At 41.3% G+C, this 27,717-nt stretch overlaps 1 protein-coding gene across 2 annotated transcripts in view; it reads right to left on the bottom strand.

Moving 5' to 3' along the window:
- Positions 1 to 26,380, bottom strand: part of tncb (tenascin Cb) — a 45,945-nt gene extending 19,565 nt beyond the window's left edge. For both annotated transcript variants that reach the window (XM_053421822.1, XM_053421823.1), the window contains exons 1-9: positions 25,957 to 26,380; positions 14,059 to 14,635; positions 11,806 to 13,026; positions 9,969 to 10,232; positions 9,764 to 9,879; positions 9,086 to 9,239; positions 3,983 to 4,252; positions 3,629 to 3,814; positions 168 to 257 (exon numbers count right to left, since the gene is read on the bottom strand). In XM_053421822.1, the coding sequence (XP_053277797.1) occupies positions 168 to 257; positions 3,629 to 3,814; positions 3,983 to 4,252; positions 9,086 to 9,239; positions 9,764 to 9,879; positions 9,969 to 10,232; positions 11,806 to 13,026; positions 14,059 to 14,542 (2,785 nt within the window). In that variant the 5' untranslated portion in view covers positions 14,543 to 14,635; positions 25,957 to 26,380. The remainder of the gene's footprint in view (positions 1 to 167; positions 258 to 3,628; positions 3,815 to 3,982; positions 4,253 to 9,085; positions 9,240 to 9,763; positions 9,880 to 9,968; positions 10,233 to 11,805; positions 13,027 to 14,058; positions 14,636 to 25,956) is intronic.
- Positions 26,381 to 27,717: the final 1,337 nt, after the last annotated feature.

The raw sequence follows: 27,717 nt of genomic DNA, 5'->3' as shown, positions 1-27,717 counted from the left end.
GTTAAATGCGAGGAAAACTATCCTACAATTGTGCAACAGAATGTGATATTATCAGTCTAAATACTCATTAGACAGGTATTTACGTGCATGTGTAAGTGTATACACATGCATGTATGTAGCTATACATGCACACACATATGAGTACTGAGTATGTGAAAGCATCTCACCAGTCACTGCATTGGTGGTCGTGGGCAGACTCTCCCGCTCATCCTTCACCGCTGTGACACCCATCCCGTACTCCGTGCCAGGTCTCAGGCCTGCATAATGGGACAAAATAAAAACACTGTGACACGGAAATAAAAAGCAGTGTCATGTTTGGTTTGTTCAAGTCCACTGAGGTGTCACTAAATGAACGATGGGGAGGCTCTGTAGTCAAGTGGCCAGCTGTTTCATCTAATGGCTCCGGTGCCTGTGGCAAATCACAAAAAGACTCTCATGCGGCTTGATTGTATAATGGATTGCAGCCTAATTACATTTCATGGTGAGCCTGTGCTCGCCGGGGAACATCAGCGCTGGATTTGCATTGATGGATCTATAGGGCCCTTGTCGCAGAGCAGAAACACCACTTGCTATGATACACCAGACTGTGGTGGCCCTTTGGTCTCCACAATTAAGCCCTCTATCGGCCTGATCGCCTTTAATTCCTTTATTAACTCCCACAGAGGTCATCACACACAGAGTCTTACAGCATGAAATTACGCCTAATGCCCAGGAAACTCATTATCAATAAAATCATGAGCGTGAAGGCAATTACAGATAATAACTGCATGAAAGAAGTGCTGAGGTGTGTGTGTGGATTGGAGGGGGACATCGGCTGAATGGACACAGTGCTTTATTTCCATGAGACGGGCCTCCCAAGGACAAAGAATTGGGCCGAACAAAGACACTGTTAGCCTGTTTTTGGAAGCGTTTTTTGTTGTTTCTCATGGCGTCTAATCCTGCCATGCCGCAGCGCACGGTGCAGAAACAAACACATCCGCCTCACAGCATTGGTTCATAATGTCTGGGATGCAGACAGATGAAAAGGCGTCCACTTGTTCTGGTCGAGCTGGATCTCTCAGTGAAACAATCCACAGTGTTATTCCATTGGTAACCTGAATGCCACCACTCCCCCCACCCCCTGGGTAGTTTTCGAATAAAGTGGCAGCTTTGTAGACGGGCAAAGATTTCACAACACCAAACAAAGACGAGCCACTCTGGAGATGAGTAGGCTGAATAAAACAGTGACCCCTTTAACACGGAGCAACTCAAACACAAGCCCAAAGCATTAGATGAATAAACACTTCGCACTGTTTCTTTTTTTATTTCCCGTGGCGCTTTCAGGCGTGTCATTTGGACACAAAGTGGTAAGGAGCTAATTGTGGACTCAGAGCAGACAAAAGGAATAAAATCACTGAGTTTGTACAGTACATGGTCAAACAGTCCATTGGTTTTGCTGAGCAGGACATATTTGCTTTGTACTAAAGCAACGATCAATACCAGCCACGGCCTAATTGCATGGTCACATGGAGAGTAAGTAAGTGAGTGAGTGAGCGCAGGGCCATAAATTAATTAAGCCCCCTGTTAACTGGAAAGTCCTTGATTCTTTGAAATTGGAAAAACACCAGAATAATGTTGCTCCTAATGAAATGCCTTGATAAATAATAACATATCTTGGTATCATGCGATAAAAGAGTATTACTTATGGATGTCATGTGATAATAGGTCCATCCTAAGCAATAAATGTAATAAATTATATATATATATATAAAATCTGAGATTTTCAGAATAAAGTCATAATTTTAGGGTCTATATCATTTTTGAGTAGTAATATCAGATCACCTCACCTCTTTATTCTCATAATATTACGATTTTCTTCTCAATATGCAATATTAATATTATAACTTTACTTATTTATCCTTAGAACTTTTTTCTTCAATATGGCTATAACATGCCATGACAGAAAAGATTATTATTTGGCAGGAAACAATTATTTTTGTCATGTAAACATCAGCTGTGATTGACCTAAGTAAATACTTTACTATATTTGTTTGAATGGGTGAACGTGAATGCAGGACACAGTTACAGGTGATAAAGGTACGATTTTTTGGGGAGATGAGGATGGTTCAGGCAGGCGAAGGCTGAGAGAGAAGAGGGAATGGTGGATTGTAGGTCTGCGCCAAACAAGGCTGAGCTGTGCACCGAGCTGGAGGACGGGTCAGTCGAGAGACAGAGCTGCCAAACTGACGAGGCAGGAGGCTGAGTGAAGCTGGTTATGGAGAGGTGTGATGTGTGGTGGACAAGAGAGTCAAGCAGACCAACAGGCGAACATAAAGGGATTCTGAAATTAGAGGTTACTAAGAGAAAACTATAAATCCAATTTGAATTGTGTGTAGATGTTTCCAGTGATACCCTTGAATCTGTCAGTACGTTGTACTTCCCGATGCACAAAGTTGTAAATCTCAGACTTTAATCTCAGAGAATTTGAGGTTAGGAGGTTTTGTTTTCATAAATTTATGACTGTCTTCTACTCGAAACATTACCTCTCCTTCTCCGGCTCCTTAGTCTTTTTATTTTTAACCTACAGTGGCTCTAATACGCAGTCATAAATGCCTTTATTAATGGTCGTTGGAGGAACTTTAAACTCTGGAATGTTCTCTTTGACTTTGCTGTCATCTTCTTCCTATAACTACATCAGTCTCAGAGACACAGACATCCAAGTGCTCGTAAAAATAAATATCATACTTTGATGAATGAAACGGACCAGGGCTCAAGTTGTCCATGTTAACATCTCACTGTTAATGACTTGTGAGAAAATGTGGCATCACAAAGAAGGATATTCTGGGTGAGGGAACCTTAAGGAAAGTTGGCCTGATTATCTTTCCTAATGGGAGAGGAGGTGTTCTTTTATTTATGCCACAGTTATGAGCCGGTGAATCACAGTAAAGGGATTATTGGGATAAAGACACAATGCAAATCTTTCAACTGACAGGGTAAGCAGCAGATGAGGTACAAATGGGCCAATTTACTTAATAGAGTATTTTGTAGCATATATTACCTATAATCTATGTAAAGGTGGAGCCATAATTAATTAGAGGAAATACGGAAACTGTTAGAAGTAATTTCCAGTCTAAGTTTCAGTGAGTAAGTGGCAGATATGCTGTGACTTGTTGGTATCAGTGGGATTCCAGAGTTTAAACATCGTCCCTCTTGCATGGTTTGAGTCTTCTAATGGTCTAATTTTCGTCACACTTCAGTGTTTCTTCTGGATTCCCAGCTTGTAAAAAATCCCTGATACCACTTCTAATTAGCATCCTTGATCTAAGTTTTGTAGTTTACTAACACTTACTAAATCATTTATAATAATTGCAGATGTTTTTGTCATTATTATTTCAAGATAATAACAATTTCATATTTTTGGCAGCCAGATTGTGAGAACTTCCTTTTGCTGATGTTTACACATATCCAGGATGACTCCCAGAAAACTGACTTTAAGACCATGTACTTTTTGGAAGAACATCTGGAATGAAATCTACTTATCAACATCTGGATAGATTAGTGGGTCAATTACGAGAAAGTGAGAAACTGGCTGAAGAGACAATCATAACCACCTGCCACCTGTGTTGTGCGTGTGTTTGTGTATCAATACCTGTGATCTTGGCCTGGGTGGTTTCTTTGGGTCCTGGAGGAAAGAGCATCTCTCCGTGATCGCCTCCAGACAGAGGTCCGTACTTGATGCGATAGTTCTCCACCTGAGCTTGACTGTTCTTCCACTCAAGGGTAATACTTTGGTCTGTCAGCTCCACCATCTGCAGGTCTCTGGGGGCGTCCAGGTCTACACACATAAATGGACTTTAATTGTATTTTTCCTCTAGGTCTAAATCCTAAGTACTTCCTTTTAGAAGCCAAGATTTACAGTTGGTTGAGATATCAAAGCTTTTGAAATCATCATCATCCGTTATTCTTCTTTCTTGAAAACAAAGCAAACACATGGTATTCTTACCTGTGAGAAAAGTTTCATAAACAGGAATACTGGTCCTTTCTCCCATCCGAGCTGTCAGAGACACCTCGTACTGGGTGTCGGGGAGGAGGCCACCCAGGTGGTACTGTGTGTCAGTGGAGGTCAGCTCTACTATGCTGCGGTCAGCAGGGTTAGAACTAGGCCCGTAGGAGATGCTGATGCCATCCACATGGGCTACAGGCTGGAACCAGGTCACCAGCGCTGTGGTCTCTGTCACATCACGTACGTTCACCTGACTAGGGGCATCAATCCCTAAAAGGTCAAAAGTTACAGTCAATTTAAAGCCCTTCTATTTGCATAAAGGTTTCTTCAAAGATATTCTCATTTGGTAGCCTGTGTGTTAGTCTTTGAAGTGGATCAACTCTTAAAGAAGATTTATATATTTACAGAACTCAGTGGAAAACATAATGATTTATTAAACAATCCCAAATTATATGTCCTGATTATTTCACAGTTCATACAGTCATGAGCCTTGTCAAGGAAAAAGTGTTTTGTAGAATTTTGAAAGTTAGAAAGATTCCCCAAAGTTTCATCGTGAGAAGATGACCCTCTTTTCACGATGAAACCTTTCTGTACATATTTTGAAATAAAATTAACAATCAGATTGTTTTCTTTCTTTCTTGTCCAGGCAGAAAATAGTTATCTGTGAACGCAATTCCTAATTTTGATGTTGTTTTTGATCATGGTGTGAAAATGAAAGCTGATTAGATTTGTCAGAAACAAACTTTGTCTCAGTTGGTATTTTTAGGTTTTTGTTTACTTATCAATTGGTCTTCCTTCGTTCTACTAATTGATGGAAATCAATTCTGATCATATTTCATGAAGGTGAGAAAGACAGGTGGAAGGAGTCTGGTTCGTATTGTAAAATGAGGCAAACACCAGTGTGTTATATGGATGGGTGAATGTAACCATTTCAATAATGCAGGTACTAAAAGATGTGACAGGGCTTTCACATTTATGAGGTTATTCAAACTATTTATAGATCAAATCCCTGTGCCCATGAAGGGCGCCTTTTCATTGGGGCTGAAATTGATTTGTCACACACAAGCAACTTTAGGAAAGTCAAGCCTCTGTGCAGGGCTGATAAAATGAGGAATCTATGTTTGAGCTTAACGCAGATTTGTCTTCGGAGGAGATGTCACAATACCATTCTCCTGGGAGGCCGGTGGCCCTCATGAGCCCCACTGCTTGACTGGTGCCTCCCACACATTGTGGGTAGGGCTGGAAGGGGGAGGAGTGAGGGGGAGCGGAGCGGAGGGACCCGGTTCACACAATTAGCCCCTCAGCATGCAAATCCCACAGTAGACGCCGCAGGCTGGTGTAATGGGGGACAATAGGAGAGTAACAGAGCTCTCTGAACCTTATAACCCACCTGACACGTGCACGTACATATTCATATGTATGAGTGAATACATGCGCTTATTGCAGGCACAACAAATACTCATCCTGTTTGGCAAAGAACATTCAATACCTTATATTGTAAGATGCATACTTTATTCTTACTGAATAATTAAAGAGTAAAACATGAAGTACAGCAACACACTAAATAACAGCCCGCATACGTTATTCGTATTGTGTAATGTTGCAGTTTCCCTCATACACAAACATTTTGTATGTGTCTGAGCCGAAACAATACACACATGTAGTGTGATTTGCCATGTCCTAAAGTCAAGGAATGTGTTCATGTGTAGGGGAGCTCGGGTACACTGAAGAAAACAAACGTGCCTCTCTCAAGTGCACTAATAAGGCTTTTAAATCAGCATTATTTCAATTATTATAATAACATTATTAAAAATAAGGTAAGACTGTAATGTGTCTTTCCTGGTACTCTTTAAATGTTTTATCTTTAAAGGGCAACAGTGTAATTATTATCCATAATGTTCCTGAGCCACTATTGCTACTCCACTACTCTCCATTAGTGCGCAATTATATTATAATCAATTACTCATTGAACATCATTTCCTTGATCATCCACATACTTGTGCATTCCATGCATGTACAGCGATTGTATTATCTCATTATCTTGTAAAAGTGTAGGGTGTTTGACTTCATCCAGGATTAAAAGCAAACTGTTACATTTGTTGTATTGCAGTAATCTAACCTCAGTACCTCAACAGAAGTGATCACACCCTTTGACTTCAATGAAAGGCTAACAGCATTAACAAGGCTATAAAAGAACATGTGAACGTCACAGCTTCCTCAGTTATGACCTGGGAGGAGCTGCCTGTGAGGAGCTGCCTGAACAAGTAAGAAAATAGGCTTTAAGACTCTATAAAGATGGGAGAGGGCACAGGAGCATAAGGAGGCTGCTGAACATAAATTAAAACACATTGGCATCACTGGCATCCGTGGTTAAGAAGTGCCACACTGCAACTTAGTCCTTAAAAAATGATACCACAAACAAATTAGTATTCAAACCATCTTAAAAAAAAAGAAAAGCTTCTGACTTGGTGAAATGATTACGTGACAAAACTAGTGTTTCAGTACAATTTTTTTTATTTAAAGTGAAGAGAGCACTGACTTTTGATGTAATTGGTTCTTATATAGGGGCCATTCAGTGCAGAAGTATTTCTGTTTATCGAATTAATTGACCAAATTCTTTGACTTTTTGTGATAAGAAATATAATAGTATTCACGGGATGGGATATGTAATTACTTAACATGGGAAGCAACTAAATCAGTACTAAAATTCGGTGTTTTTATAAAAAAATTGTATTATCTATGATTTACCATAAAAAATTCTAAAATCCAATGAAATATGGTGATCTAACGTTACTTATTATGTATCAACATAAATTTGTACTAGTTATTCTCTGACTGGATTTTATCAAATGAGAGTTTTAACTTCTCATAGCAACTATCTACTGCAATGGCAAGGAATCTTCAAAAATACATTTAAATGTACTTGTCTTACAGAAAGCTCATCATCTACATTATTTAACCAATATAAGGGGTAACATAAAATATTTAAAGTGTATGGGACATTTCCCTTAGAATGCTTAACAGTAAGTGCTACTCATAAGAATAAGATTCAACTACCCCACATTATAACTACAGAACATACATTAAATGTGGTCCTAAACTTCAGAAGTCACTAAGGAAAAGGAAAATAACACCACCATAATGTGTCCAACACTTGGTTATGAGTTTATAAGAAAAATTGTGATATGACATGCCTCTCGTGCTATTTCCACACATCCCTCTGTTTATTCAGGCACAGTGCAGACCAATCTCATACTATAAATAAGCAAAGAAGTGGCCTGACCCAGTGCTGGAAAGAGCTGCCATTTATTAAATGTAGTGTTGAATATATGGTGAACATAGCTGCGCTTGTTGGACGTGCTTTGTGGAAACAGAAGAGTCCCAGGGGTAACAGCCAGCACAGTTAGAGTAAAGGTTTAAGTTTCAGCAAGCCACAGAGCCCTTTTAAAGAAAATACACATTTAACAGCTTCGGCAGAGCTGTGCCCCCCTAGTCAAGAGACAGAAGAATTGCTTGGCGGTTGGCAGGTGAAGTCACACCTCAACCCCATTTTCTCTTTTCATTTCGAATCCAAGCCCCAAGTTTCTCGGACTGTTACAATCCATAGGGCTTTATAGCCTGATAGAGCTGTGGAGATAGCTCATAACTTGCCAATTGGGCTTAAAATCAATATCTCTTTTCACTACCCCGACTAAATCACAACAATGCAGTGAAATCTAATGAGCTAATCTCTCAGGTTTGACATGTCAGGCTGTTTACAGTACTCTGCTGGGAGCTGCAAGACGGATAGGCCAGGTGGAGAATTCAATGAACCTGCACAAGGTGTGAAGGTGACAACCTGTTTTTGCATTTGTGGTTGACAGCTGCAAGTGACACTTTATTACACAAAAGCCTCTATTTCTGGTAAATCCATTCTCAATCTACAGCTCTGGGTGTCGGAAAGTTCAGGTTTATTATCCTGCAAACCTGCTTTTTATCCAAATTCAAGGTCAAAACTAATCCACAAGTGATAGATTTGGAGGGATTTATCTTTACATTACGTCTGTGTACACAGGGACCATCGTGTATGTTATAAAGAGCAAATAATTTATCCAGAATGTGATGGACCAGCAGTCATAGATACACTGGACCATTTATTCAAAGAGCTGCTTTCACATTTGTCCCACTGTCCCACCAAGTGTTCAACGCATGACAGGGGTTAATAATACAAATTTGACTTTTTAGTCCTAACAGTTATATTGACAATGAGGGAGTGTGTCTGTTTGCTGCTCCAATACTCTGAGCTCTTTGCTGCTTGTTAAGAAGTAACATAGAAACCAGTGTTATGCTGAGTTATCACCAGCTGACAACAAAAGAGACTCTGTGATGTGGTCAAGTTTCATAACTGAACTCTGACCAAGATGCCAAAAAACAGCCAAGTTTTCAATGGTCCACCCGTATTAGTCTGGAGAAGAGTTTCATCCATACAGTAGAAACTTGAAAACCTTCATGTGCGGTATGTCATTATTACCTATGGATGTGTTTTCACCCTTGTTGGTTAGCTTGTTGATTTGGTGGTTGTTGTTTTTAACCAGCAAAATGACAGATGACACAGAACAGATTTAAATGAAACTGGGCAGAAGGATGGAACACAGGTCAAGAAACAACCCATTCAATGTTGGCATGGATCAGGAAAAAGGGGTGGATTCTATAATTTTTACTCTTTTAGAATTGTGAGATGTGTGTTTTTTGAATTTTTTACCAATTTCCCAGAGAAAAGCTAATGGATATTGTAAAAAAGGTATATTTAGAGGACTGATAATTATATGTTGTTTTGTACAGGCATTGTTGGGCCTAGGGTGGAGATATTTACTCTACTTCATTTCATTCTACTTCATTATGTACTTTGGGGAAGTAAGAAATACTTCCCGCATATATCTGATTTTCCGTCTCTCTGTTTCAGGCTCCCCACGGAATTTCATAAAAAGGAAATGCTTCAAAGGGTGAAGCCAGAGAACCCTTTCCAAAGTAAGTAAATGTTCACCCTTCTGGAATAAAACCATCCCAGTAAGTTTGAAACAATAGATTGATAAGCCAGTTAGCAGCGTGAATTTGTACACTTACTTGTGACGACGTTCTTAGAGGAAGGCGGTCCACGCTTGTTGTTCTTCACCACCTCCAGTTTGACCTCGTACTCCTGGCCAGGGCCCAGGCCCGACTGCTCAAAGGTGGTCTCTGGACGGCCAAGGGAGTTAAGAATCTCACCATCCTCCTCTTTCTGCCAGCACCAAAACACACCAGTCATCAACCACTTCAAAGACTAGTCCTGGCATAATGTGAGGAATAGGGGGGTGGACATCCAAATCATACATAATGGCGCTCTGGGTGGCGTTTAGACTTAAGACTTGACAGGGTATTCACTTTAACAGAGCGTGGCTTTGAGCAGATTCCAGTAGCACTGTTTGAAGAGGTTTCAATGAGCACTCAAAAAGGAAGATAAAGCATTAAAGCAAGTAACATTTTCTATGTGTGGCATGGGGTCACTGGAGCTGTCAGAACATGCTAACACGGTTGTGTTCGCATTCTCTCTTGGTTAAACCCTTTTCCACAGGATAATCACCCTGATCCTCATGTACGCACATTAGGGAAATACTGAATCTGAAGATGCAAGTCTGCAGTGGCCCATATATGTTTTTTGCCATAGGAAAATGTGGATAATGACAGAGTCTGTTGTAGGCTCTAGAGTTCAGCCATCTCCAGGAATAGAGAAGCTCCATTAACATGATGAATGTCGGGACTCACTGTGTTCCTGAAAATGATGTTCCATCCGTCAAAGGGAATGTCCAGTGGGTCCCACTGTACCTCCACTGACGACTCCCGAACTGACTTGAACTTGAGTCCTTCAGGCTCAGGCAGATCTGAGAGGAATAAGGCAAAACGATTATCCACAACTCATCTATATTAATACATTGAATTTTGTAAATCGCTACAGAGGGGAATCACATACGTGTGGCCACCCTTGCACTGACAGGAACACTCCTCTTGTTGCCAAGAACAGCAAAGACACTGATCAGGTACTCAATGCCAGGTTCGAGCTCCCGAATGGTGGCCAACTTCTGATCCCCAGGCACACGCATGTCTAGCTCCAGGCCTCCTGCTGCTGTGGGCGCGTAGGTGATCAGGTACTCGGTAACACGCATCTCATTTTCCCAGGATAGGTCCACTGTCTCAGGGGTGACCTCTATCACTTTAAGGTCCTTGGCTGGTGAGACTGTGGGGAAACACCATAAGTTAAGTTATATGTATTGAACATCTAAAAATGTCAGTAATTCAGTTTTTTCGAAGTACTGCATTCTCAGAAATCTCAAAATAGGAAGATGAGACCAACTCAAGGCAACTTTCGTTAATTCAAGCTGGGGATTCTTACAGAATTTTCACAGAGACTATTGAATGTTCACAGATACAAAGTTGAATGACATACAACAGATATCATACTGAACACAGGAATAATATGTTTTCCCAGACATTTCAATGCATTGCTTGATCTACGAGCTGTAGCACAGTCTGAAATATTTGAACATTTATGACTGTTCTTGGGTTAGATTTTCCCCTCTTCCCTGATCAAGGGTAGTTTTCCAATCAGCAGTTTGCAATACCACAGTATTTTCCATATGATTTGCTAGGAAGTAGCAGAGCAATCGAAAACCAAGTTTCTTCACTGCATATTAAGTTGTAGAGATCAAAACTCGTCAGACAATATTTGATATTCACATTAAATTCTAACATTTTCCAAACCTATAGAGATATAGTGATGATAAAATGTTCTTACTATATATTTTCCAAAGGGGAAAAAATTATACATTAATTAAACTAACATTTTATATTATGTTACATGGAGTCAATTTGATTGCCTTTGATGTTAAAAAACCTCACGATAGGAATTCCTAAATATGCAAAGATAAAATACGGGAACTTTCCAGAGGAACTCTCAAAAATGTATTTGAATGTCATATCCCTCCTCATGTCTACACAGGGGTCATTTCGGATGCTTTTTTCAGTGGAGTCAATACTGTGCCTCAATGCATCCTGAGACACAAACAGTCTGTACACACAAAGTCCAGACACACCATTTAGCAAGTGCACAAGGGGGCTCAGCCACAGAGTATTGAAGCCGCTGCTGCTCTGCTAATGTGCTGCTCATGCTACACCTCCTGTGTGGACACATTGCTTGCATGTGTGTAACCTGGCATGTGCTTATAGCTGTGTCTATGTTGTTTGAATTAAATGATTTAATTATGGGTATTTCTATATAAACATTGGGTGAAATACTGTGTAATGTGAAAAGGATGATTCAGCAATTTCACTGACTGACTGTTTGGTTCACCTCAGCTGCAGGTTACTGTTTTCAGCTAAACCTACTGTACACTAAATGTCTGTACTAGATGGCAGACAGATGAAAGTTAGCAACCAGCTCATGAACATAGTGGAGCAAATAACAGCTAGGGCCACTGTGGTGGAGACAAAAACCAACCTAAAAGGAGAGTGAATATTGAATTTTGATTCAAAAGGTCTGAGACAAAAAAATCAATAGTATGAATAAATTCACTTACACATTACACTTACAAATAATTTTTTGCTGGATAATGACATATTGAGCATGTAATTCTTAGCTTGATGTACATCCTTGGCCCAGAATGATTGCTACAGATTGAAAGCATGTATTGACTTGGAAAATCTGACTTTTGTGACACCTAATACCAATGAGTAATGTGTTAATTGTGTGAATGCCATTAAATCACTTATATGTACCTGTTGAAAATGTAGGTATTAATGGTCTGTCTTACCCTCAGAGCAGTCCTCTCCAATGAAGCCCTCATCACAGATACAGACTCCGTTCTCACAGCGTCCCTGGTTCTGACAGTCTCCGGTACAGGTCAGTGTGGAGCAGTCCAGGCCAGTGAAACCCTCGTAACACACACAGTTGCCATCCACACAGTAACCTCTTTCAAGACAGTTCTTGGGACACGTCTTCTCACTGCAGTCCTCACCAGCGAAACCTTTATGACAAACGCATTGTCCGTTCACGCAGCGACCACGGTCCAGGCAGTCATTCGGGCAGGTCAGCTCACCGCAGTCTTTACCTTTGAAGCCAGCGAAGCATTGACACTTGCCGTCAATGCATTCTCCACGTCCCATGCAGTCTTTTGGACAGGTCTTGATACTGCAGTCCTCCCCAGAGTATCCCTTGTTACATATGCACTGTCCATCAATGCAACGACCCCGGTCTTGGCAATTGTTGCGGCACGACAGCTCGCTACAGTCCTCACCTTGGTATCCCAAGTCACATGCACATTCTCCATTAATGCACCTTCCCCTGTTGCTACAGTTGTCAGGGCATGAAAGAATCGAGCAATCCTCACCCTCAAATCCTGGATCACAGATGCATTTCCCATTGAAACAATGGCCTCTCTCGTTGCAATTTGCGGGACAAGTGAGCTTTGAGCAGTCTTCTCCACTGTAGCCAGTCTGGCACACACACTCGCCATTCACACATGCGCCACGATTGTTACAGTTGCCTGGACAGGTGAGATTGCCGCAGTCTTCACCAGTGAAGCCCTGGTCACAGTAGCAGGTGCCGTTAATGCACCGTCCGCGGTCATAGCAGTCATTTGGACAGATGAGTTCGGAGCAGTCGAAGCCCGTCCATGGCTCATCGCAAACACACTCATCCTCTACGCAGCGTCCACGGCCCAGACAGTTGTTAAGGCAGTTGGTCTGGGTGCAGTCCAAACCAAGGAAGCCCTCCTCACATAGGCAGGAGCCGTCAATACAGTGGCCGTAGTCACCGCAGTCCATTAGGCAGAGCTCAATAACACAGTCATCCCCACCAAAGCCCTCAAAGCATTCACATTTTCCGTCCACACATCGGCCCTGGTCCTGGCAGTCGTTGGGGCACTCAGGTTCGGTGCAGTTGTGACCCTTCCATCCGGGCTCACATGTGCAACTGCAAGTTTCAGTGCTCCAGTTCCCACGGCCATTACAGTAGGGCTTTGTGGATACTTCACCTTGAGTGAGGTAAAAAGAGGCAAGTGATTACAAAGTATTGTAATGTGATGACAAAAATTATACTAGTATCAGACAAGCTCTGGCCTTAGCAATATCACAAAATACCGGGAGCAGTCTTTTCAATCAAACATGAGAATTAGATCATGAATTAGATCAAGTTTGAATGGCCAGAAACTGGCCAGTTTGAATGGCCAGAAACTGGCCATTCAAACTGCGTGAATTCATAATTTAGTTGAGATGTGGACTACTTGGTCTACTCCGGCTGCACTCTGTGAGTTAGGTCAGTAACTGATATGTCTAGCTTTACTTACAGGACCAGATCAGTTTTTGGCATGTTTTAAGTGTTATTGTCACAGCATTTTGTTATGTATGAAATAAGTTAGACTTAATTCTACAATTCTAAGAGGTCACTGAATAGGCGCAGTCTTGTAAAGACCCTTGATAGGGAAAAAAGATTCCCCGCCCATAATGAGGACAGACAGAAAATGTGGAGAGGTGTATTATATACAGTGCAAGTCAGGTCTAAAGGGAACTTAGACACCGTGAAATTAGAATTAGAATTTTGCCATGGTTTGCAATAAAGCAATAAATAGAGGACATTTTCACAAAAAGTTTTAAAAAATGGCTGCCGTTGCAGAGAGAACCCGTTCCCAATATGATAATAAAGTATTTATATATAAAGGGGCCATTCTGTGAAAAAAATTACAATTTGTCAAATTAAGATTAAACAAACTAGTGAAAAAAACTTAACTAGGATAATATTATATTCAATTTCTACCAATTTTCACCTAAATCTTACACACTGAACCTTTAAAAGATCCGAATCCATTGCTATGGTCACATAAAAACATTTAACAATTGTACTGCATTTTTACCTTTTTTTAAAATTAGTATTCATGACCTTTCTATACTCAAACATTATTCTCTGGAGGCACTTTAGAAATACATTAACTTTTGTTGACTGCAAGTAAAGTGAACAGTACTGTTGTTGGTAAAGTACAGTACAACAGTACATACAGTAAAAGTTATACCTGTAACTTGAGCTCCACAGCATCCTGCCCCGCTGCTGCAATGCTCCCTCAGACTAGACAGCTCTGACTCAAGCATCTCCAGCCTGTTCAGAATATCCTTGATGTCTGGCAGCTGGTTGTTGCAACCGCATGCCTGCTTGGGGATATTAATGCGGTGGGTGAAAACAATCTGATTGTCGCCATCCACAGTATGCTCCATGTGCTCGCTGTTCTGCATGTCCATTGGGTTTGGCTTTTGTTTGAGCTCTGGGCCTACGGGCGTGTCAAGATCCACTGAGCAGAGGGACACGGAGGGGACGTTGATGTTGTAGACGTGGTTGAACACCACGGGCTGGTCAGGGTGGGGCAGAGTGAGGTTCTCCTGCGTTTTCTTGGGCATCAGAGTCTCCCGGCGGTGGCGGATGACCTTCACCAGGCCGCCCGTGGAAAGCTGAATCAGCAGTGCCACAGTCATGCAGCCTAAAACGAAGCCTTTCATCCACATGATGACACCCTGGCTCCGTGTCTTCTGGTAAAGAAGCAGCTGGAGTGGAGAATAGTCTTTTCAGCTAGCAAATGGGTTTCCTGGTCTTGAGTCCTACAATAAGGAAGATTCATTTTTTACTTTTTGATTACTTTGTAGGAGCATTTCACTGTCACATAGTTTTACCAGGAATTAACATAGAATCCTGTTGGATATTAATTTGTCAGGTTTGCCCTTTTGATTTGGGAGAGATAAAAACAACATATTCCATCACACGCACACACACACATCCACAACAGGGATCATAGCTGGATTGAAATATTACAGTATCCCACTAGAAAGCAATTAACCGTTATCTGTTGCCCCTAACAAAAGACCACTTCCAATCCTGTTGCTGTCTTTGACCCATTTTAGCTCATCTGCTCCTAGTGGAGCAGGGTAGTGGATGACATTGGGGCATTTTTCTCACAATTCCTACCTAGTACCTAGAGTACCTAGAGCAGCAGTTTCTGCCAGGACGGCATGTGACCTCGGAGCCTCCTTTTTCGAATCATGTTGAGACAAGCTGGCACCAACAACACCTGTATAGTAGAGAACTTCCTCTGTACACCACAATCCAGACCACAGATGTAGCTGACAGACTAATGCCAGCCTACACCATCTGTGTTTGTACAGACCTGTTCGATGCACAAAGTTTCCTGCAACCTGCAAACTGGCAGGTCAGCACTGCTTTCCCATAAGCCACTGAGTTTTCTTTTAGTACTGTAACATGACTCTTATTGCGCTCACCTTCTGAGACATGATTCTTTTAAAAGGTCTGGTGGAAAAAAATGTGCTGAGGTGGTGGACTAGAAGCAAACCTTCAAACCAGATGTTTTACCTTGCTGTTTGATCTTAGTCTTGAATTAAATATACAGAGCTGGTTGAAGGTATAAAGTCTGAGACTTTTCCATCTAACATTAGGGGTATTTACGAAAGAGAGGACTGATTCTTCAAGTTTGTTGTTCCTATAATAATCAGATTTCCATTTATTTCAATGCAGAAAGGTGGTGAAAGACATAAATGTCACTACTGGAACCAAAAGAGAGATTAAGAACATATAGTCCATGCCTGTTTTTTTAAGTGTCTCAGGCTGAGTTTATATAATTGCACCTTTTACCCCTCCTTGTCAGAGATGCTGACAACGATCATTTCCTACCTCTCATAAAACCAGTGTGTAGCTTGGCAGCTCTAAAGGTTAATAGCAGCTCTTAGCAGCCCACATGAAAATGTCTGGATAAGCAGATATGAAAATGTATGACTGCAGGCAGGCATACATAGGATATTCCAAACCAGTGGTGGAATATTTATGAAGGGTTTAATTTCCTTCGCCACACCTGACCTAGTCACAGTGATGACTGAAAACACAGGGCACTATTGGCTGGGAATGTTCACGTGTACAGGAACAGGGAGGAGGTATGTCAGTCAGCAGGTAATATTCAAGGAAGAGATGGTTGGTCGCCTCAACCCAACCTGATGTGTGATTAGGCAGGCAGACAGATGAGCTTAGCTTTGAGGGATCGCACGGTTTCAACCCCCCCCCCCCCCGATTTGACAGGAAGGGATGAGCGCCTCCATGATGGCTAGACTGTAAAAGTGCTAATGGGAGAGCTGAGGATCTGGGCCCTCAGGGATCCGAAAGAGACCCCCCCACACACTCAGCTGCTAACACTCTATGGCACACTGACACAGCCACAAGCACACACACACACACAGTCACACACAGTCACACCACTGTGACCAAGCATCACAAACCAGGGATTAAAACACAAAATAGGCAGAAAATTGCTTTGAGTTGCTGTTAAGGTTTTAGTTTTGGGCGAATGGTTGGCTTTCCCACTTTGAAGGGTGGCTGCTCTCCACATGGAACTCTGAGCGAGGCAACCCCGAGAGACCAAAGCAGGCTTTGTCTGAGAATCTGTGGCGCTGGCAAAACTCTGCTTCACTCACAGATAAACTAAGAAAAGAAACTTCCACAAAGTCTGAGAAATAATTTGATTTGGCCTTTTCACCCCGGAGCTGCCATCTACTAATCTTTAATGTGAAGTACAACAATCACAATAAGAGAAACTGAGTGTGACCCTGAGAAACACAGAGCTGATCCCTCTGTTTGGACTTCCTTCGTGCCCTCCCTGTGGCCCTGGCATTATGCTAATGCAACTGGTTGTTGGCAACACAGACATGGGCTTGATACAGTCTGACTGCTGCTTCTTTGTAATTCCCTCACTTGGTTTTGCTCTATAGTTAGCTTCTCAAACAGCAACAAAGCTTGTTGCCCGTCTTGCGGTCAAATGTGAGCAGAATTTTACCAGGGGAAAGCCGCTGGTGCAACTGATCCACATTAGCTTATTCTCAAGACATACAAGGGAGACAATTAAAGTTTTATACCTCACACAGTGAGAGCTGTAAATTCTTCAAAGACCCATTTGGGGACCATTTTAAAACTGATTAGGCCTCTCCCTGTCAAAAGGATTCACATCATTCTACCATTTTATTGCTTTAGGATTTAAGTGGGGGAAGGGGTAACAAATCAGACAGCCGACCCTAGTAACGTTGACCCTTCCCCTGACATTGAACCCTTGACCCCAACCCTACCAAACCAATAAAATACAATGCACTACTGACTTTATATTCACAAGATCATTAATCAGGCTTAAGATTCAACACATTAAAAAGTCTGAAATATTTATTTTTCTCATTCAAATTTAGCTTAGTGTTGTAAAGTATTGCTTTCTGATCTGTTACATCCATGCTTAGGAATTTGTTTAAGTTTAGCCTTTAATAAAACTACTTGGTTATAGTAAAGACCTAAGTCATGTAAAAAAGAATCTCAAATGTTGTTGTTAGGATACAGGATTACAACAGAAATCTCCAGTCTCCAGTATCCCAATCCCTCTGACCTCCCAAATTTCTACAACTCAACTTGTGTTACTCAGCATCAAACAAAGCAAATGGTTGGAATCTCATTGTAGGTATAAATTGCACCAAAAATAACCTTTAAAAAACAACAACCACGTGAATGTAACAAAAAGACCCCCAACATGTTTGTTTGAGTGGAGGCTGCAGAGGCATGTTCCAGTCAAGCCACTGGTCATTTACAAAGGAACATGTTAAGATGGGGTGTTTTAAATGTGTAATGCTGTTTTTTCTCTAGTCATGAAAGTGTCATTAACAAGTATTCAACGTCAATAGTAATGCAAATGATGTGTGTAACATACAGCTATGAATGTGTGTCAGTGGTATGCACAAATCTTAACAAAAGGTGAAACTCCTTCATGTACAAAGTCCAAAAGAAACAGTGACATCCTGAGGGTCTTTATATAAGTCTTGGCTTTCAAACATCCCTGATATTCCCATTAGTGTAATGTAAAAAACATTGTCTCTCTTAACCAGTTCAAGTAGCAATAACTCCCACCATCCTATCAAGAATGTCAAGTGCTTTCCAACATGTCCCTAGATGTTGTGCTTATTGTTTCCCTGCCATGTTGTGTAAGTCTAAAAACATAATCCTTGAGTAAATCAAGAGAATGTATTCATTTCACACAAAGGAGGACCAAGAGGATCAAGATCAGAGTAAAACCAGGACAGTCCAGTCAGCGCAAATCCCCATAAGCTACTGGATACCTCCAGTCCAACATGGCATGCAAGGCTCTCTCACATAATAGTGGTCTATCACTTAGCATTGATCTTGTTTCCCGTTTGGACAGTCTGTGAAATAAATAAAACCTGGATGGATGATTACTTCTCCAGTGTTATCTTTTCCTCCTACTGTCTCCCATATTTTGGACAGTTTTATTTTCAATTCAGTGGGAGATTGATGAGCCGACTTTCAGACTGGCGAGAATTGCATATATCTTATGCAGGAGTCAGAATCTCTTTCAAATTCAGCCAGGACCCCAATGCCGGCAATCTGAGCCATAACTGGAGTTCACCTAAATGCAGAGACGCTAGCATGGGGCAGGTCAAACAACAGAAAAACGTCACTCAGCAAGAGTTCAGTGGCATATATTTGTACAGATTTTATAAAATGAAGATGTCATTTTTGTGTAGAAACAAAAGACCATTTAGTGTCATGGGGCAAATGTCTCCAGCAAAGTGTTCATTTAAAAGTAGACCAACATGGAGTGGCAGTCAGGGCGTCTTCTGAAATGGAAAGAAAGATTTGCGAACAGTCAGCAATGTGAACAGACACCGCAGCATGCGTCTGAAAACAAACAAACTGAATAATGAAGCAGTGTGCCCCACTTGGTGTGTAAAAGCTGTAAATATTCAATGACCACAACTACAACTCAAGTCCCAGGACTGTATGTTAAACAGGTCTGATAAGATTCTCAGTCTCCCTTTTCAATTCTGAAGAATTTATCAAGCTTCCCTAGTTTTGTAGGTCGCCCATGACAAAAACTCAGCTTGCATTCTTTGGTACAGAATCTAAATCTGGGTCGCTGCTATAAGGACTGAATGGAGGGTTATTGTCTGGGGCTCTTTTCACCTTGAGATACTGTCAAATTGTAACAGGAGGAAATGACCAGGAAATGAGCCTTAGTTACGGACACTGACTTCCACATCAAGAATCATGAAATAAGGTTATATTTCTACCTTAAAGAGTGATCTCATAACTCAGCCACATATCCACTGGTACTGCAATCTGTTGATAAAGTTTTATATTATAATCGTCTTGCCTGCAAGGTGAAAGAAGCCTCACACATACAGTGTGTACTGAGCTAAAGCAGGTGAATATTGATATGGATTGTGTATTTCCACCAAGGTCAGAGAGATAGCGAGTTGCTGAGGACAGCACTATGGCTGTGAGTTATAATCATCAAACACAGGAATGAATTTCCGGGAAAAGGCACAGCTTGAGTTTAGTGCTCGATGCATGATCAATGGTGCAGTTGTTGCCGCTTCTGAGAAAAAGGTTTTCAAATTTTATCACCTCATTCTGCTGAAGACACACGCCATTTTTCTCTTTCTGCTTTTTATGACCAATGTGGCTGTCGCTGTTGAGCTGAAGTACACAAAACAGAGTCGGTATCATAAAGAAGCAAACTGCTCGCTTTGGTGGCTGAAGAGTTGCAGTTTTTGAAATCTAGACTGAATAGCCATTAGTTGCAATTCATTTCATTAGGGAGCAGTGGTGAGCAGGGAGGACAAGGCTGAGTTCAAGATGTGGTTCAATTACAGCATGGCAGAAATGTGGTGACGCCATGGTATTAGGACACGGCTAATTGGAAGAAAGGCCTCCTCTTGGCCTCCCCCTCCAGAAAGTCTTTGCAGTTGTGCCATGTTTGACTGATGCATATTTCACAGGCAGGTTGGGTTCAGCAGTCCAGCGCACACTGACATGAATGGCCAAAACAAAATCAGAAATTTGTCATTTCTGTCATTTTTCGGTAATGGAACCAACTTCTCAAGTTAATAATTACCAATGATACTTTAGGTATAATATGGCGGCAGAGATTCATTGTTGAAAATCTCCATCTCATCACATTTGATTGTCTCTGGTTGTGTCCTATAACTTTGCTCTTTCGGTTCATTCGCACTGTTGTCATGGCATCACTTCCAGCAGCAGCAGCAGGCAGCTTTCTTCTGTCTGTTGCTCGTGTTAATAGGCACCTATTTGCAAACATGTTTAAAGTTAAACTCATTAGTCAGTGAGTTGATTCATAGATAATATTTAAAAAAAAATCTGCAGCAGTTTACAACAAATATGTAAATGTGAATCTAAGCATTTTAAGTTTATTTTCTGATTTGTTAGACAACAACTTTATTCAAATTTCAAGAAAGTAATCGACATATTAATCACTAGTGAATATCATAACCACACAACCCCAACCCCTTTCAGAAGTAAAAATGTCATTGTTGTGTGATCCAATTGTTTGACAGCTCCCCAGTGGCCAAAATCTATTATCGGTGTTGTCAGGAATTATTTTATTAATTAATTACTTCTGAAATCAGAAATATTTTTAAATCCTTGTTAATACATCATCAGATTATTTTCACCTATTTCAAGAAAGCGACTTGGGAAGTGGAGTCTGCAGTGACGAGTTTTATAATGCCTTTTCATATTTTACTCAAAATGGAACCACTTAGAAATTCTTAATAGAATTGGGATTATTTTAGCAGATGTCCTGATGACAGATTGAGATAGGCAGGTTGATTAGTTTGAACTAGGTAATAACACAAAATGAGAGAAATGTACAGTTATTATACCTTGATAAATGTTGCTCTCAATTTCATTGCCCTGACAATTACAAGCTCTCTATCCCGACTCGCACTCGACAAATCTGATCAGGCAATAACGTGAAATCAAGAAAGCCCATCAATATTTTTACTGCAACTCCCAGTACTATCATTATTTCCGATATAGTTAGAGAAATTAAATAGGGAATACACTGTTTTTTTAGGGCAGAAAAGAAGGCTGGTTTCATCAAACCGGAGCTACACACATTGGCTCTCAGCTGTGACCCCACTGGATCCGATGACACAGATTACGGGGGAATGGTGGGGGTAAGTGTGTTCATGGCTGATAAGGCGGACTGGGAGGCTGGATCTGAGATACTGGCAAAAACACTCTATCTGGGTACTCAGAGAGAGTACTCTGCCAAGGCTGAGTCCTATCACGCTCACGAGTCCTATCACGCTCACAGAACCGCCAGAGAGATTTAGAGCAAGAGTGGACATGTCTGACTGATACTGCACCAAAGAACTCGGTTTCTTCAACCAAAACCAATTTCCGACTTTGACACTCAGATATGGAGGAGATGAATGTTGATTCAACGACAGTGCTCATTGGGTCAGTTACACAGCAGACAGTCAAATCTCAATCTAGTTTTTTGTGACTTGTCTCGTGCCTCGATGCGAGGCCCATCAATATTCTTTATGGCGCTCCCCCTGCGGTGCCTCCCTCCTTCGCTGCTGTTCTCACTGGGTCCAGATGGAGGGGTTGGATGCTAGTCATTGTTCATGAGGTTTTTAACATGCTGGGTACCGGTGGCCTACTGTTTATTAGCCTAACCCCTGTGTGGTGTAGAGGCTTGGCAGCCTTTACTACCCATCCACCTGCTGATTTTTCCAGACAGTTGTGAGTTCATAGGCCTCTGTTCTTCCTACTTCCTCTCCTACGCATTTACACTGCACTGCATAACTAGAAAAATCTGATTGGCCCTGGCCACTGCCCGTGTCGTTAAACTACACAGAGGTATTGATGTCTGCTTCTGGGACGTGTCTTAACTTACCATGTAACTAACACCTTCCCGCTCAGGTAATGAGCTGCAAGGTGAGAGCACAGTCTCCTCACAATCTCAACAGAGTGTTGGCTGGCTTATTTTGCATGATTGTCACTTCTTGAGAGCTTTTGAACCTGAACCTCACCAACAGCATACTTAAGATAGAGGAGTGAGCAAATGTATCAGACCGAATGAGTCAACTGAAAGTCACCACTAAGAAACATATTTAGTGACGCAGAGTTGCCTGGATTCTTATATTTATGTACCAGGTTGGATATTTTTTTAACTAGAGGATAGTAAATCCAGCCTTTCTATGTGGCATGTTTGAGTTGTTGAAGGACTAGAAAAGTAAATTAAGACAGTGAAGGGAGAATCCTGAGTAAACATGTTCAGGAGCTCTTAATATATGCTGCATATTTACGCACTTTGCACTTGAGCTTTATTGGTTATTTCCATTCAAACAGGATGGAAAGGATTTTTTTCCCCTCTCTACTAGAAATGGAAGCATGCATGTTGGCTGTGATACCCAGACATCTGTTTGCCCTTGTCTGTGATGAAAGCCTGAAGCGTGTTCCGTGTCCAAATTGGGAGTGCCTTCCATTCAGACACTTGTATGAGCCTAATGACCCGAATCCCCAGGGTCGTCTCTTCATTGGCTTCCCCCAGTTTTTACCATTTTTCCCAATTTAAATTGTCTGCCCCTCTCAAAAAGGGCCCCCCATCATGGTCCAAGAACATTATAGCTTATGCATTCCAATGTGCGAAGTTACTGGTGGAGGTAAAGTATTCAAATGAAGTACCTACCACATGTGTTCATCTATTGGCTGCGGCAATGGAGGGCAGGGCGAAACAAAGGCATCCCGGATCCCACAGCTTCAAGACTTCCACTCGTTTCCCGTCACACATTAGCATCGGAGGAGCATTAAAAACCATCTGGGATGCTTAAAAGACTGGATTTGTTTGAGGGAGGTCTTTGTTCTGTGGCGAAGTCTAATCTGACTGGGGCAGACTGAGACACAGGAAAGACTGTGGTGACTTTTGTGGGGGAAATACGCTCACTTGTAAAGTATGAGTCATTTAATCATTTATTTTAACTCTAAATTAGTGGATAAATGAAAGCATACTGCCCTGTGATGCCAACCGTCAAGTTCAGTCAAGAACCTTGGATTTAGACACAACAGGATTAGCCTTCCGTAATTGGATGCTGTGAATTTAAAGGCTAGATCCTGGAAAAAAATCTAAACCTTCTCTTGTAAAATGAGCAATTTTCCAAATATGGTAAAATTCCTTCTGAAAAGGGTTGCAGATATTCTCACACATCTGTGAGGGTGGACTATTTCTCAATAAATCAATTGTACATAGCATGATTAATATGTTAAAAGTGTTAAAATGTTGAGAATGAACACAAAGAAAACCTACTCCTGAGGCCGATGGGAATGTCATCCTCTGAGAGTCATTAATATCTGTATAAAAATATTTTGTATAAAAATATACTAAGTGCCACAGTCATCGCTGAACAATATATCTTCAGTTTCACTGTGCTGTATGTGCCATTGGTTTTACTACATTCACGTACTGAGAACCATCTGGACCACAGGTGGTCATGTCGTTCGAAAAACACAGTCCAGTCGAAATTGTTCTGAAAGCTGTACCCATACATTATGTCAACAATTTCAGTGAACACTACGTCATCTTGAGCCAATATGACATTTCACCAGAGACCAGTGTCAATGCTGAAGAAGAAGGACAAAAGGAAGAAGAGGGATGGGTGTTTGGATCAGCCTGAATTAAAGTTGACATTAGTTTAGTTTAACCAATACATCTCTGCATCTCCCCTGAGTCTTGCCCAGCGTGGGTCATCATGAATACGCACAATTATTGTTTGCTTTCAATCACCAGTAGAGGAGCTAAGTGGGGTTAAAGACAGTCACCCTCTCAGCGAGCTTTGTAGGGCCCAGAGCCTTGGGAGCTCACAGCTGTCCAAACAAAGGCACGTTTCCCACTCATCGTTATGCCGAGTGTCACTATCAGTGGCTAGTCATATGCGCAGCCAAAGCATCATGAAACGTTAATGCACCAAGCCTGCACTGCTGCCTAGGGTCAGGTAGCGCGCCTATGAGGAGGAAATCCTCTGAGCACAAACCCATGCTTGACATAAAGCTGTGAACATTTTTTTTTAAATAAAACAAAAGATATTTCAGATGCCTGCAGTGCATGTGAAGCTGCAGCCAGACTACTTCATTGTGTCTGCATCTCCTCAACATACACGAATACCACCCAGCACACGATGCCCTGGTATCCTGCGGGTCTCCTCTGTCACAGCCCACCTCACTTCTCCATACACCCCCCCCCCTCCCTCTCCCCTCTACCTCCGTCCAAACCTTCTCACGCTGCGATGTACACGAGGACACAAGTTTTGTCAATCCCTTTCAGGGCGATACCGTGTAAATCCATGACAATTGCCATAAATTCTGATTAACCCAGTCTTTAAGATCTGCTGACCCACATTTAATAATTTCATGAGCTTCCAGCTGAGATTTTTGGACTCCAAATCTAAATGCAGTTCTGTTCACCCTGAGGGTAGGATTGGAGGCAGAGATCTTCAAAGCAAGACACATTTTGAAAGCAGGAATAGCAGACTCTTTCTCTTAAAAGTTGAAATGAGCAGTGACAACAATATAAAGACCACAAATTCATACTTCAGCCTTGTCTGGTCCAGTATGACCTTTAGCTCAATGTGGTTGCCTATGTTTGATAAATATCTTCATGTGTATGTGATATAACTAACTAGTTGACTAACTCAGTCATGTCAGTTATGAGTCTTCTTCACTACTTGTGTTACTGTTACACCATATGTGACACGTATCCTGTCATTGATGCTTGTGACCACAGAGGCCACTGTTTACTCTGGTTTTCTTTAATACCTAAAATAATTTGAAGCCATAATCTGAAAAAAACTATGGATAGTGAAAATGTAAGCAAGTGGCAGCAATCAAGAATAGGCTGTCAAAACCCTGTGTCAGTGAATTCACTTTATTTACTAATCCATCAAACATCATCTCTGTCAAATTGTCTGATTATCTTTCAGTGTATCTTTCTGTCTCCCCATGAGACACAGCTGACAAACAAATGAAGCTGACATGCAGATAAGAGACTGGGAAGCACATGGTGAGCGCGTATCTGTGTGTGTGTGTGTGGGTGTGGGTGTGAGCGCACGTAACACATGTGCCGGTGAGGCTGCCGGTTTACAGCAACATATATGCCTGAGATCTGGGAGAGGAACAAACCAGCGGCATCTAATACCGAGCAGCTGTCTGTCTCCCGGGTTACACAAGCCTACTGTCTGTCTGCTGGCAACCATAAAGTGTAAAGCTGGACCTATACAGACAAGCAGCCCACACATACAAACACACGCACACACACACACACACTAACTCTCCACTGCAAACCCATCAGCTCAGCATCAGCCCTAATGCAAGCAGAATAATTCAGTAGATCATCACAGACTTCCATCTCTGAAGACATTAGTCGTTTTTTAACTGCCCTGGTAATAAATGGAAAATAGCCGGCAAGAGGAAAACTTTGACAGTAAAACATAATTGGTACCCAGGTGCATGTAGTAAAGAGCAAAATTAAGCCAGTCTCTGAAGTCCTCTTTTGTAAAACATGAGGATGAATTACAGAAGCTGCTTTTATTTGCTAAGCACCCATACTCTTCATGGATTGGGAATATATCATCTAAGGTCACAATCAATAGAGTCAATTAATTGGCAATTCACTAATTAACAATGTGTTGATTATCAAGCAAAATTGTCACATTTTGATTGTGCTTATATTCAGATATTTATATTGATACAAAATTATACATTTGAAAGATATTACCCTTAAACAGTTGATCTACAAAAGACACATTGATAATGGAAAAAGCAATTACTTGCATCCCTACATCAAATTTTATAAAAACTACGAAAAAAATGTAATCTGAAAGTTTTAACATTAATTTATATGAAAGTGAGAAAAAAAGCGAAGAGAATGTGGTTGAAGTTCAACATTTGTCAAGCTGTGCAGTTCAGTTTTCTCATTCATCTTAATTAGGTAACGCGCTCAGCCATTTCACCCTGCTCACCATTCAAACACAGTCATTCCACGCAGGTAAAGAAGGTGACTTACCTCACACACAATGCTCACAGCCTCTCATCTGATTGGAAAATCTAAGCAGTAGCAGAGTCTTATCAGGCAGCCCTGGCAAATGTTCTCACCAGTCTGTATCTCTCAGAGTGCTGACAGCTCTGTCATCTTCCCTCTTCCCTCTGTTCTCGTAGAGTGTTTACTCGAGTCTACCTAGAGAGCCGGCTGATGTGCAGCCAGTGAGGAGAGAGAAAGAGGGTGAGGGTGAGAGAGAAAGATAAAGAGACGCAGAGCGACAGGGAGAGAGAGAGAGGGAGTGAAAGAGAGAACTCCCTTTCTCTTAAACAGTAGACCCTATGCGGTCAGACTCCACTCCCACCTACTGCTCTCTTAAATGCCCCCCACCCATTCACCCTTTCCACAGCATTGTGACTGAAAGCGAAGGAGCTGAAGAAACAGGACGCCTCAAGGCTGAAACGAGGGAGAGTGACTGAGAGAAAGACATGGGGTGGGGGGTTGGGGTTGGACCATTTGCTGCAAATTGCAGTAGCCAAGCCAATGGAAAGCAAGATGGATAGATAGTAGTTAGTGACCAAGATATGACCAAGGCCTACATTAACATATCATACAAACAAATTAAAATCCCTGAGTCAGATCCCAAAAAGTGTATATAAACTGTTGTCAAAAATAAAGTAAAAAAAATGTTGACTTGTCTGTTTATTCTATGGTGGTTAGGGTTTTTATAAAAAGTCACATGTGTCACAGTGAAAAGTGAATATAAACTGTTGTCAAAAATGAAGTAAAAAAAATGTTGACTTTTCCGTTTATTCTATCGTGGTTAGGGTTTTTATAAAAAGTCACATGTGTCACAGCGAAACCAGTGTAATTACTTAATTAATTCTTAGCGTTTGTTAACATAGTGGCTACAGTGGAGCTAGTTGGATTACTCCAACTAACAAGTAACATTCTCGCTCTACTCAGTCATAGCTGTCAATAAACATGCTAGTTAGCTAGAGTGTGAACAGAATAGTAAGGTCACAATTTATTCAAACCATAAACTGTAAATTAAGATGGATGACACATCTGCACTTCTTCCCACTATTGAGAGATGAGGATGAATTATACTTGATAAGAGCGCTGCCATCTAGAGCTTCAGGAGCCAAAATCTGGGGAAGGAGCCAATAAAGTAAGGTCCTGTCGATGTCTGTGTTTGACCAATCACAAGTTGGTCACAGCTGGCAATCATGACATTGGAACCCAATCTCATAGCAAAATTAAAACCAAACTTACCGGACAACTGAACACAAATATCAGGATGATAAGCAGATAACATCTAAACAGATAACATCTTTGAGAAAAATGTATGGGATGTTTAGTTTCCCATTTCAGTTTGGCCTCTGTCCAATCCATTAATATGGAGGAGGCCATATTTATGACCTAAAAGACAGCCAGCCACCAGGTGACAATAGAGACTTTACTTTTGGGTAGCTGACCTATTGTCCCTCTTTATATACAGTCCATGATTCATACAATCTAAATCTACATCACTGTTGTCTAGAGCACTTGAGTAAAATGGATTGTACAATATACCAATAAGTAGCTCGTTCGATGATAGACAGTTTGCAATTAATCGTGTGATTTTGCAGGCTTTTAAAAACATGACGATAAATATTTTTGCACCCTCTGCCTGTGTTAATCCAGTAACTGTATTGTTCCACTGAAACAAGATGATTTTTAACTTTTACAGTTTAAAGTTCTCTTGGATTTTTGCCGTAGAATTGGAATATACCTGGATTTCATAGC

Source organism: Pleuronectes platessa, chromosome 4 (genome assembly GCF_947347685.1).
Source record: "Pleuronectes platessa chromosome 4, fPlePla1.1, whole genome shotgun sequence".
Classification (NCBI taxonomy): domain Eukaryota; kingdom Metazoa; phylum Chordata; class Actinopteri; order Pleuronectiformes; family Pleuronectidae; genus Pleuronectes; species Pleuronectes platessa.
The sequence above is the reverse complement of the archived record's forward strand: the minus strand, read 5'-3'. Positions and strand labels throughout refer to the sequence as shown.